Source organism: Ceratotherium simum, chromosome 9, assembly GCF_057802395.1.
Source record: "Ceratotherium simum simum isolate JZ-2026a chromosome 9, ASM5780239v1, whole genome shotgun sequence".
NCBI lineage: Eukaryota > Metazoa > Chordata > Mammalia > Perissodactyla > Rhinocerotidae > Ceratotherium > Ceratotherium simum.
Window position 1 is genome coordinate 76989903 of NC_141908.1, and position 13249 is coordinate 77003151.

A 13249-nucleotide genomic window follows, 5' to 3' on the forward strand; every position below is an offset into this window, starting at 1 on the left:
CATAAAGTGGATCTTATGATCCCTGAGCCACATGTCCTTTCCCCATAAGAAAACACACATACGAGGCCACAGTATAATGAGAAGGTTGCTTGGCGAGTGTGGATACAGAGCAGTTGGGTCATCTTGAGAGTCACGTCACAGAAGACTCCTCTCTCTCACCAGGGAAGACCCGCTGGCCGGCAGGCATCTGCCCCAGACTCTCCCTTCTCTTTATGCTGTGTTAGTATCTTCCATTGGGTAACTGTTAAGTCTCGGCCTGGCACCTGTTCAGGGGAACTTTTAATTCCTCAGCTCTGATTCATTATGTTTGTTTTACATTTTAATTCTCAGATACAATCTTATTTCTAGGTTTTAGAGAAACACCACATTATTGCTCCTAGGTACTGCCTATACGTCTAATTCCAACACAAAAACTAATCATTCAGATATTGGCCTGTGATGCTCAGTCTGGGGTCCTGCCAAGAAACTATATAGGAACAATTGCAAATTTTCATTCTGGAAACTGGGAAGACCTCAGAGAGACACAGAGGGGGTGGGCAAATGTCAGGCCATTTCACCTAATTGTGACAATCACCCTTCAAAATAGGCATTATTTCCAGTTAACCTTTAGAAAGGTTGAGTTCTTTCTCATGGGAAGGGTCAATGTCGTGGCGGAGCTGAGAATGAACAGATCTGTCTGCCCCGACATCCCCCCGCACTCTGCTCTGTGACACAGACCTAGTCCTGCATCCCACAGCTCTCCCCATTCTCCTTACTCTTCAGGAGTGTGTTCTGGAAATAAAACAGATGTCTCCAAAGCTAAAACATCTTTGATTCAGGCAGAAGTACAGTGTTGGTAACTTTTCACTGTGCTTTAGTTTCCTAATCAGTAAAATGAAGATAAAAATTTACTTTCTTTGTACAATTGTTGTGAGGATTAAATAAATTAACACATATAAAAACACTTGGAATGTAAGCCCTCCATAAATGATAACTATTGTTATTCGAGTTAGTGGGGCATGTGTGTGTGTTGACACATGGGTATGTGTGTTTAGAGTCATTTTTACTTAAACTGCAGGACTTACCAGAGCTTTTAGCATTTTGAATCCTGACGACAGATGAGAGGATGGTGGTTGGGACACAGTGGAGAGGATTTTCCAAACTTATTTGACCTCTGATAGTTTTTCATAGACTGTCTTGGTGTTTCACAAGATACTGTTTGAAGTATTTCACAGAATACTCTTTTCTTTAGTATCATATTAGTGGCAAATCAGTATTTTCGTACAGAAAATTCTTATTTAAAACCATTTGGTTTGAACTATTTCCCTGCACAAAGAGAGTAGGAGAGTTATTACTGTGTTCATTTTGCCTAATTAAAGAGTTATGATGCTGTTTCCAGTTGAGCTGGGCTGACAGAGCCATCTTCTTCTGTCCTTTATAAAGATTTGCATGGAGCTATTTGCGAAAGAGGAGTTCCAGCCCTTGGACCCTACCCAGGAGCTCATATTTCCCCCAGAACTCTTGGTAAGATGAGTGGGGTGTTTTATGTGCTTGTTTAAATGTCACTGGTTATAAAATCAGTTTTCTAAAACCACCCTTTCCTTCCTGTGAAATTGTCAAATTGTGGAAATGTTTGATCAGCTCAAGACGCCTGTCCCTGCCCAGCCCACCAAGCCCCGTGTCAGGCCCTAGACACATGCCCAGGCCTCAGCTCAGGCTATGTTTTAAACAACATCATCATTACTCTCATCATTGTCGTCTAGAGTGTGTTCCTGTTGCCTGTCCCCAGCGACGCAGCTCTGCTCAGCTCCTGCCTTGGTCTTTCCAGCCAGTCCACTATGTTGACGCCAAGGAGCACTTCCAGGGCCCCCATTCCTCACCCTCCCCTCTGTCAGCATCTCTGTCTTTCTTCTAGGCCATTCAGTGAGCCCATTCTATAAAATACCTATTTCTGAAGGGGTTCTGATGTGTTCATTCCCTCATTCAACAAATATTTATTCATTCAGCAATGTGCCAGGCACTGTTCCAGGTACTGAACATACAGCAGGGAACAAAACTAAAAAGACTTGCCCTGGAGGGGTTTGTAATCTTCTGGGAGAGACAGATGATAAGAAGATAAGAGATAAGAGATATATAGTGTGTTAGCAAGTGAGAAGAAGAAAAAAATAAAACAGAGAAGGGGGAGGGGATGCAGGAGTTGCAATTTTAAACATCCTGGCCAGAGAAGACTTCTCCGAGAAGGTAACATCTGAAGAAAGTCCTGAAGGAGGTGCGGGAGCCAGCCACAGAGATACGTGGAGGAAGAACAATCCAGGCAGTGGGCACAGCAAGTGCAAAGGTCCGAACAGTGCGAGAACGGGAGGTCAGAAAGCCTTGGGGTTGGGGGGGCCATGCCAGCCTTAGGGCTTTTACTCTGTGTGAAATGAGAGCTATCAGGGAGGCTGGACAGAGGAGGACTATGCTCCTGTTAACGTTGTGACGGCACTGGGATGTTCTGGAGGCTGGGATGGCAATAGCCTTCAGAGGGGCAAGGGACGGAGCAGCGATCCCAGGTCCCAGGAAGATCTCCAGAGGAGTAGGGTATTTTTCCTCCTGGGGGGTCCTTTTCAGGGCTTAGAAGGGGATGGGATATGAGGAGCTCAGTTTGGGACATGTTAAATTTGAGATGCCTATTACACATCTGGGAGGAGACATCAAGTACTCATTCAGATGTATGCATTAGGATTTCAGAGGATAAGCCCAGGCTGAAGATATTAATTTAGGATCATTAGTATAATTATGATTTTCAAAGCCATGATACTAAATTATGTTAAATTAATCGATACTGAAGAGTCAATGACAGGTGCCAGCTTATATTGTCACTTGTCTCCAAAGAGCTACATGTTAACAAGTCTTAAGCTAAAGGAGTAAATATCTAGTTATGGAAATTCAGGCATAGCCAATGGGTGTAGTGAGTATCTTTTAGGTCAAGTGGACCCCAGGCCCCTTGAAATCTCTCTAGAGGAACATACCTTCGCCTGGGATCTTGAATAACCCAGGAAGACAGGTGTGCACACACACTTGTCATTTGCCCTTAGAGAATGGCGGAGAATCCAGAAAAACGAACCCTGACCTTTCATGGAGAGAGGGTGACCTGGATCTCCCCTGGGACCCTCAAGGATCTCCTGGAGCTGAAAGTAAAGCACCCCGAAGCCCCTCTCATCCTGGGCAACACCTCACTGGGTGAGTGACGACAACGGTCCTCAGGCCACCACTGATACGGAGCTGGACTTCCTGTCTCCTCTGCTCTCAGTCTACAGAAACTACTGTCTAAGGATAAAAATCTCATCCTTTATAATAATAAGATTATAATAATATATTATAAAAATATACTATTACATTATAATATATAATTATAATTAGACATAATTATATGGTTGTATGTATTATAATAACAATATAAAATTGTAATACAATATTATTATATTATAATACAAGAAAAACGGTCTCCAAGGTTGGATGTACATATACTCTGGCAGTGTGCAGGGTGACCCCTAGAGGTGGGGGCAAAAGTATTAGAACTTTTTTAGTCATTTATCTTGTCCTTTTTTGTGTTTGTTAAATAGGGAGTAGATATAATAGAATTTTATAAAATACGTGTGGATATACTAACAGTGCGCACCCAGTTATCACCCCACCCAGTTTAAGAATGAGAACTTGGCCGAGAACTTTGAAGGCCCCTCCCAAACCACATCCCCTTCCCGTCCCTTCCTCTCAGAGGCTCTCGTTAGCTGAATACGATGTTGATCAGTCTCTTCTTTTACTGCATATATTTGCATCCCTAAGCAATAAGTCATTTAGTTTTGCGTATTTTTGAACTCACTCATGAATAGACTGACATGGTATTATTCTTCCGCAATTTGCTTTGTTCATTCAACATTCTTGACCTAAGATTTGCCCACATCGTCACACGCAGCTGTGCTGGATTCCCTTGCAAGACTATGGCATGATCTGCTGGTCCATTCTATTGTTGAAGGACATGGTTTTTTTAGAAGCTTTCATCCATTTTATTTCCGATTTTTATACACGTGTAGTGAGTGTATAAATAAATATGTATCGTGAGAGAACATGCTCTATAAATTTACTTGGCAGGGTGTATGGCCACTGCTTTCACATCTATTCACGTTTATTGTCAATTTTTAAAATTAGTATCAGAATATTTTTAATGGGAAAATTTCAATGCCAAAAAAGGCATTTTCTCTTTGCTAACTCTGTCTAAAATATATATTTACTTTCCAGGACCTGCAATGAAGTCTCAAGGACATTTTCACCCAGTTCTCCTCTCTCCTGCTAGGATTTCTGAGCTGAGTATGGTGTCCAAAACCAGTGACGGTGAGTTCCTGGTGCTCTTAGCAAAATATCAATGACCCCATCCCTGCAGTGAACTTACACTTGCCGAATAGTTTGGAGCCTCCTCCATTTGTCTTGTCTGGCCTATTTCCTCTTCATCATTTTTCTTATGTGATAGTACATCCCCACCATGAAGCTTTACTATCAAAACTTTGCACAGAAGATGAAGTACTAAGATGATATCATTCAGGACCTTGCAGACCTGCAGGATTCTATAAAATGCCGTAGTGACCTAGAGACAATAAATTTGCAGTGTCACTTTGACAGGAAGACAGTGAGAGAGAACTGGTGCTATCCATTGGTTGAATCGTCAATGCCAGGGAGGGAGGATGTTTGCAGGGGGACAGTAGGAGAAATATAATCTGGCACTTGAATGCTACTTGTCTCGCGGAGACAGGGGCAAGGGGCAAAGAGGGACAAAGACCTGCCCGGGCAAGCACCCCCAGTCACTTACAACATCCTTAAGAGCCCACTCGGTGCAAATGCTACATCAATGAAGCGGCACGCAAGAAGTAGGAAGGAAACATGCAAGACTTTGCCTTCAAGACACACAGCAAACCCTTTGACAAAAGAAACCTCATTTGCCCCTTTCCTCATCCCCAGAGCTCCTAGCATATGAGGACATGCGTATAAGGACTGACCCTGCATGTAAGTGCCCAGTCAACGACTGACAAATGACATAACAGAAAAACGAACGAATGTGTGGCATTTGGGACGCAGTAGAAACAATGACTGCCCTAACTTAGGCAACAAGGAGGTTGGCCAAACTGAAGGCTTTAGGCAAGACTGACCGGTAGGCTACTGTGTGTTTGTGAGGGTCGGAAAGGACAGCAGACCCGCCTTGGCTGTATCACTGCCATCCAGGAGTCCCACCCTCCTGGCTGCCAACCATCATTAGCCAAACTCAGACTGTGCTGCAGACCAGCGAGCCAACCCTTCCCCAACCTCCCCCTCCTACTTGCAAGGGAACGGACCCTTCCTGGTTTTGCCCAGCACCGCGGCTTCATAGCTTCAGCCCCAGGACAATTCAGGTAGCACATCTGAATGCCGCTCTGAAAATGAGGGAATGTGCTTAGGTGTACCTGAAATCTTGGTGATGGCAGAGGGAGAGGGAACGATGAAAAGAGTGGATTGGGAGGCTAGGCAACTAGTTTAAGCAGAAGGTTAAGACAGGGAAGCCCTTCCCCTATTCCTCAGCCCAGGCATCATTTAGGCCATGGTTTCCAAAATTCTCTTCAGCACCACAAGCCTATCTTCAAGCAAATCTTAAATAAAATAAGTAAATGAAAATAAGCTGCTCTGTTTGAAGGAGGGGGAACACTTTCCACCATCCCCCTGTCACCGAGCCCCCCATATCCGCCCCTGAGAGGGCCCTTCAGGGCACAATTCAAAATGCTCAATGTAACCACAATCCTTCATTTTATAGATGAGAAAGCCGAGATGCAAAAGGAAAGTGGAGTTGCCCAAGGTCCCCAAACCGGCTGGTGGTCGGGTCACCAGACCTCACATCTCCCACTTCCAGCTCAGAACCCTTTCCATTATTGCCAGTCCCCATCCCCCGGGCCCACCCCACAGCCTGTCCAATTGGTTATTTGAAGGGACTGCTCAGTTTGGACTCTGCAGGCAAAGTAGAGCCAGCTTCTGAAACCTGAGGAAACAACGTGTCTTCCTCAGGGCTTCTTAAAATTAAGGCGTGAGTACCCTCTAGTGGCCTCCAGGGGAGTTTCCAGGATTCCCAAACTTCCTAAGCCCAGAAGATGGAAGGACACTGGTAGGGGAAGGGTACTCTGGAGTCAGATGGCCCTCTCCTGCCCCAGCCAGCATCCCCGGGAAATAGATTTCTGTGACGGCTCATGTTTGTTCAAATTTTGCAAACTAATCCGTATCACCTACCTGTGTGGTTCGGTATGCATTTCTTTCTCATACTCTTGTAGTAGTTAGTGCTCCAGAAACCAGCTGCATCTTTACCCCACGGCCCCATGAACTCTAAGAAGCACAGAACTAAACAAAATTCGTGTTCCGAGAATCAAAATGAAAGCTCCACTCCACTGAAGTATGAGCTCGGTGTGTGACCAAAGATGGAATAAATATGAACAGAAGCACAGTGAATAGAATTGTCTCTGGACAGCTGTGTCACGCCTGGCACAAAGGGCAGGGGTAATGTGAGCAGTGGAAAGAGCCGGACGAAAGCCCCAAAATCAATCGCCTGGCCTCAACCGGAGTTTGAAGTCTGTGCTCATGAGGACGCAGGCAGCAGAGCAGATAGCCGGCATTTTCCCCTGCCCTGGGGCTGACCTGCCCTTTTCCCCCCCTGGTCAGATAAGAGATAGTCATGCTGGTCTCTCTGATGCTCCTGACCTTAAAAAGGTAATAATAATAATAATGAGTCTTTCTATTTTTTATTTCTTCCCAACTAATAAGGCTCTGGGTCTAGGGCAGGAGGAACTGGATGACAGGAAACAAGCCTGGTCTTCCCGGTGCTCTTGTGGGCAAAGATCAGGCCAGGATTTTTGCAGAAGTTCAAGACCATGCTCCAGGGAACCACAGTGATAGGAAGCAACAGCCCATTGCTGCTGGGCCTGGGCTGGGGTCCCAAGTTACGCGTTGCGGAGTGCCTTTTATGAGACACTAAAACAGAAACAGTGTGAAGCCTCCAGGTTGGGACATTCCAGGGAGGAGGAGCAGCTTAGATTTGCTTCCAGTAAGGATAGGAAGGAGCAGAGCAGCCAGTGGTTTCCCTGCTCAGTTAGGTTAGCTGAGCTGATTGAAGGGGTGGGGGGGACGGAGGGGGGTATTTGGGTGCGTCAGCAGGGGTGGGGGAAGTATTGTGCCAAGCACATTTTTAATATTGATAAAATAAAGCAATGTGGGAGGGTGAAATATTCTCAAAGATTAATCCACAGGAGAAAAATTAAAGCCCAGCCTGCAACCTGATAAAAACAGACTAACTGTAGTTAGACCCCGCCCTGGAAGTGATGTCAAATCTGACTCTACGGGTCAGTGATTCATTCTGCAAACCCCAGGGACGTGAAGGCTTAACTTTAAAAAAAGGCTGACTAAGCCATCTCCTGGTGGTTTGGGTGACTCCTTCCCTTTCAAAGATGGATCTGAACCTTACATCCCTACCATAGAGAAACCCTTGTGCTAATATCCTGCCGATACTCGCAGGCACCACCAACAGTGGTTCAATCTTCAAATTACCTCCCGGCCAGTTAGCAAATAGCGTTGCCCCAATCCTCCGGGATGCTGTCCCACTGCTCCTGCTTCCCTGGCCCCTCCCTGGGGACCCCCAGCAACAACCAACATGACACCTGGGCAGCTCCTCACCTGGGCCGTGTTCATGCTGGCTGGCCGGTGCCCCTCAGCAACTGGTTGTCGACAATGCTGAGTATCAAGATCTGCTGCAGAGCGCACATGCGCAGTCACAGCATCACTGATTTGAGAGAACTTCGGCAGCTGGAAGACCTTTGTCATTATTTTAATGCCATCAGATTTATCCCCCTTAATCACAAAACAGCTTTGCAGAGCTTCACTGTGGTAGTCAGGAGGGGGTCACGGAAAGTTCTAGGAGGGTCTGCCACCTGCAAGTTGTTACTGTTATTCCTTCTCTCTGGGCTCTCTTTCCTTGCCTTCGTCTGGAGAAGAGTGTCGGCCAGCCCAGGGGTTCCTAATGCTGGCCGCACTGGAGAGGTACCTGGGAGCCTTTCAAAAGCCCCATGCCCAGAGGGTCCGATTTACAATCTGCGAGTGGGGCATCTGTGCTGTTTCTGAGTTCCCGATGCTCTCTGTGCAGCCAGTGCAGAGAGCCGCTGCACCAGCCGAACAGAAGGCCCTGGTGCCTGACTGCAGTTCAGCTGCTCCTCCGAGGTCACCTGTGAAAACAATTTGCTCTCCAGGACTGACAATAGGTGCCAGCTGCAGTCTGGCCCAGGTGAAGGACATCCTGGCTGAAAGGGTTTCCGAGCTCCCAGAAGAGAAAACTCAGACATACCGAGCCCTCCTGAGGCACCTGAAGAGTCTGGCGGGCCAGCAGATCCGGAACATGGCGGTATGTTTTCTGGGCCAATCATTGGGCACAACGCCGCTCTTCCTTAACTGCACTGAAATGTTGAAATAGGCACTGGCAGAATCCGTATGAGAAAGAGTCTCAACAGATTGAAACGATAGGCACAATCAATAACTATGTAATATTTAACAAACGTTATTTAATGACACATTTAAAAGAAGACTCTAAGTCAAATTCAGGGGGCCAGCCTGGTGGCATAGCAGTTAAATTTGTGCATTCTGCTTCAGCGGCCCAGGGTTCGCTGGTTCGGATCCTGGGCGTGGATCTACTCACCACTCATCAAGCCATGCTGGGGCAGCAGCCCACATAGAAGAACTAGAAGGACCTACAACTAGGATATACAACTATGTACTGGGGCTTTGGGGAGAAAAAAGAAAAAGAGGAAGATTGGCAATAGATGTTAGCTCAGGGCCAATCTTCCTCAAAAAAAAAAAACTGTAGCCTTTAAAAAAAAAGAGAGAACTCTAAGTCAAATTCAATAGAATAGCTAAGTAGCAATATAGGTGGCAAAAAGATGTCATGGTTTTGCTAATTTCATGATAAGACTGTCAAAGAATCTAATTTAGTCTTAGGCTGCATTAACAGAAGTATAGTACCTAAAATAAAGAGGGTAGCCTTCTCTACTCCAGACCATTCAGACCACAGCTGGAGAATGATGCTCAGATCTGGGAGGCACACTTTAAGGTCTGGTTATTTTTGACCTCAGAAGAGAGCAGAAGAGACATAGTTAGGTTTTCCAAATACACGTGCTCCCTCTCCTACATACCCCAAATGGTGTATTAGAGATCCTTGGGATATGGGGAATCGGGGGAGGACATGCTACCTTTGAAAAAGCTCTTCACATGATTCCAAAATATCCTTACCCCTGTCAAGCACTCTGGTTGACACCCTGGAGCCTGGCAAGGAGACAGTGGCAGGAGAGTGAGGGGTTGGAAACCACATCAGAAAGAGAAATGGCAGAGGTGGGGACAGTCAGAGGGATCATGAGAGCCTCTTTCAAGTATCTATAGACTCCTGGGGACAGATGTGACTTATTTCATATGCTCACAAACGGCAGAATCATGATCGATGGGTGAGAGTCCAGGGAGGCAGATTTCAGCTCCGTGGAAACAAGAACTTTAAAATCAAGCTGTTCATAGAGGAAGGGGGGTTCCAGGTCCTCACCAATGTTCCAGCCCAGACCACAGCTACCTGGTGGTCACTGTAGATGCCATCACTATGCCGGAGGAGAGTATTGAGTTGAATGGCCGGTCATTTCCCTCCCAAGTTCTGAGATGCTACAGGCTCAGCCAGAGCCAAGCGGAGTCTCCCAAGATGAGGAAGAAGGCAGCTCTCTCCCAATGGTGGGGATGCCCAGGACCCAGCAGGGCCCACGTGCAGTCCAGCACTTTCAGAGGCCATGTGACATGAGACCGAGATGCTGCATACCCTTGGCAGGACGGCACCTCTGTACCCGGCAGCGTGGCCACCTGCACTGTATCCCTGGCTGAGAAGGAGGTGATTCAGAATTGCCGCTGAGCCCCGCTGCTTGGGTTTGAATCCCAGTCCTGCCCCTTCCTAGCTGGGAGACCTCGGTCAAGTTTCAGACTTGCTCAGTGCCCCAGTGTCTTCATCTGTGAAACAGGGATAATGGCATCAATCTCACTGGGTTGTTGTGAGGATTAAGTCGGTAAACATGTGAGAGGTTAGACAGCAGATGGAACTTACCAAATGCCATGCGAGTGTTAGTTACCATCAACTCTTCTCTCCATCCAAAGTGGCAGGTGGGAGGGGGTCCTCCCTGACAGTCTGAACAGAGTCTCCTCCACAAAGGAGACCGAGACTCCTCTGGGCCCTTTCACTACCAGAGAGGACCCTAAGCAGGCGCTTGTGGGGCGTAGGATGAGGGACAGAATGACCGAGGCTGTACTCTCTCTCCTTAGTCCTTAGGGGGACACATTGTAAGCCGGCACTGCTCTTCGGATCTGAATCCAGTTCTGGCCGTGGGCAACACTACCCTCAACGTGATATCAGAAGGTAGGCTGCCCGGGACACTCTGAAGAGCACCTAAGGATTGTTTGTCTTTTTTAAGGAATTGCTCTAAGTCAGAGAGAGCCCAGGTCTCTGGTCTCAGCCCACCACGGGGAGCTCTGGCTCCTGGGGGAAGGCACACTGAGGGTGAGGAGGTGCCAGTGCTTCCTCTGGCACCACTCGCCACACGCAACACCCACCCGACCGCAGCTCCGCCCGCGCGTCAGCCAGGGTGGAGTGCAGAGGCAGAGGTGAAGGCTCTCTGTGGTCTGAGGACCACTCCCTCCTCCTCTTCATGCCCACACCCCAGCTGCTGTGTGAGAACCCCAAGTCCGGTGAGGACACCCTGCAGACACCCGGGCTCCCTGGGGCAGGAGGAAGGCAATGATTAATTTTACATGCTGGCTTGGAGCTGCTCCATGCTAAACTACCCTTGTCTCCCTGTCTAGGAGCCCCCATCTGTCTGATTTCCAGATGGGTGTGCTTGCCTGTTCCCCATCAGGCTGCCTCCCCAGGGCCTCTGACTCCCCACTCCCATCGCTTCCCCCCTCCCCCACCCCCCCACCCTCACAACTCATCGAATGCCCACTCCCTCTGTCCATCCCACTCAGTGGGGCAGTCATTTACCCCTGCTATGGGCTGACACGGCCCAGGCTCTGGGGTCAGGGGGAGCGTATACAAGCCACCCCACGTGAGCTTCAGTGGGGGTGTCCCTCCAGGAATTGTGTCACAGGCCCCGCAGCCTCCCAAGGGTTTGTTGAATAACACAACCCCATCCCGACTGGCGGGAACTCAGAAGTGCTGGGCGAGACTTGGTGGCAGAGGACAAGCTCTCTCGCCCCCATTCCGCTTTGCATGGGGCCCACCCAGGGAGGAGGAGAGGAAAGACCTCACCCCTGCACGGCCCCAACAGCCATTTTGCTGAGTCTTCTGGGTCTGTTGTCCAGGACGACCCCAGCTTGACCCCGAAGACCAGGGGAGAAGCCAAGACTCTGGGGCATCAGGACAGCCCGGCCCCCTGCAGGGCCCCTCCGACACTAGTAGGAATGACAGTAGTAGGGTTCCTCTCCTGGGCTGTTGGAAAACAGCTGACAGTCTCTGTTTTCCCAGCTCTGCCAAAGCCACTCCACCCTGAGCGCCGCCCAGCCCTGGTGAGGCCAGTGGATGAGCTGGCTGACCCCGCCGCAGGGCAGGCAGCAGAGGTCAGCCGGGGCTCCTTGGCGCTCCGGCCTCCCTCTGGACCACACTCTCCATCCACTCAGCACGTGCCTGTGTGCCAGGACGAGAACCTGCAGATCCGCAGGGCTGTAGTGTGATGTCCTCCTGCACCTCCTGGGGAGCCACAAACCACATTTTTTTCATTCTTTAATTACTTTATTGAGGTCACATTGGCTTATACCATTATGTAAGTTTCAGGTGTACATTATTATAGTTCAGTTTCTGTATAGGCTGCATCCTGTTCACCACCGATAGTCTAGTTTTCATCCATGGCCATACATATGTGTCCCTTTAGCCCTTTCGCCCCCCTTCCCCTCTGGTAACCACCAATCTGTTCTCCATCTCTCTGTGTTTATCTTCCACATATGAGTGAAATCATATGGTGTTTGTCTTTCTCTGACTCATTTCTACATCCGACTGAAAAGCTTCTGCACGGCAAAGGAAACCAAAATGAAAAAACAGGCCACTTTCTAAAGCCGGAGAGCACGGCTCTGGCCACTAAGTGGTGACAATTGGGCTGAAAGGAGGTTTTGTGAATTGTTCTCTCTGCTCTAAAGGTGTGGGTATCTGGCTTAGGAGCCAAAAGCAGCAGCAAGAACAAAAAAGCAAATCCAATGATTTGAACTCTGCTGGTAGTGGACACAAACCCTGTCTCAGCCTAAATTACGCCGTTACCTTGATCTTAGTATCGAACGAGTTACGTTTAGTCAACCAGCCTCTGCTGAAAGATAACCACACAGGCCTGAAGGCCGTGGGGGCAGAGGAGCCGCAGCTCACAGAGCGTGTCTGTCCCCCTGAGGAGGGGTATGGGGAGCCCTGAACGGTCACAGACTCAGACCTCTGCGTCATTCGGTGCAGGGAAGGTGACCTTTTTGTCTTTGCTTCTGGCATTTAAAGTACAGAATAATCTCAAGTTCCTTGTTGCAACTGTGCAGAAATGTCATTTTCTTCAACAGAAGGTACACGGAAGATTCCTCTAAACAGAGATTTTCTTGCTGGCTTGGCAAGTGCAGACCTTAAGCCAGAGGAAATTTTGGAGTCTGTGTATATCCCCCACTCTCAAAAGGTAAGACTTCACCGGTCGCCTCTGCGAGTTGTTTTTCCCTTTTCATAACTGAGTCTAGTCATCTTTGGAAATCTGAAAGCAGATGGAAGGAAAATAACTCTGCCCTGAAAACCTGTTTCCTGTCCACTGTGGACTGGCCCGGCACCAAGGCCCTCACACACCCTCGGGCAGGCTGCTCCGGGTGTGGGTTTGGGGTTGTTGTTTCAGCTGTGGAGTGGGGCCTGTGAAGGCCCACAGTCGTGCTTCCACGCCTCTTGGTGTCCATGGATCGACCCTGGGAGGCGGAAATGAAGCTCTCTAGCTATGGAATGAGCTGCTCTGCCTGACCCACAAGGAGAGGGAGGCTGGGGGCGGGCCTCCCCACGCCGCACTCCCGCTAACCCCAGCAGGTCACAGGAACCTGGGGGCCTCCAGACATTGGCTAACTCAGGATCCTGGGAGTGATAGGAGGGGCCCTCTGTCCTCACTCCCTGTTCCCTGGGCCTCTCCCCAAAACTGTACCTGAATCCAATCTAAGAAGA

At 48.6% G+C, this 13249-nt stretch overlaps 1 protein-coding gene across 1 annotated transcript in view; it reads left to right on the plus strand.

Moving 5' to 3' along the window:
• LOC101389789 (aldehyde oxidase 2) overlaps positions 1 to 13249 on the plus strand; it is a 74771-nt gene that overhangs the window by 12184 nt on the left and 49338 nt on the right. The window contains exons 8-13 of the mRNA XM_087435571.1: positions 1423 to 1503; positions 3057 to 3201; positions 4258 to 4350; positions 8265 to 8416; positions 10357 to 10450; positions 12619 to 12728. Of these exons, the coding sequence (XP_087291697.1) occupies positions 1423 to 1503; positions 3057 to 3201; positions 4258 to 4350; positions 8265 to 8416; positions 10357 to 10450; positions 12619 to 12728 (675 nt within the window). The remainder of the gene's footprint in view (positions 1 to 1422; positions 1504 to 3056; positions 3202 to 4257; positions 4351 to 8264; positions 8417 to 10356; positions 10451 to 12618; positions 12729 to 13249) is intronic.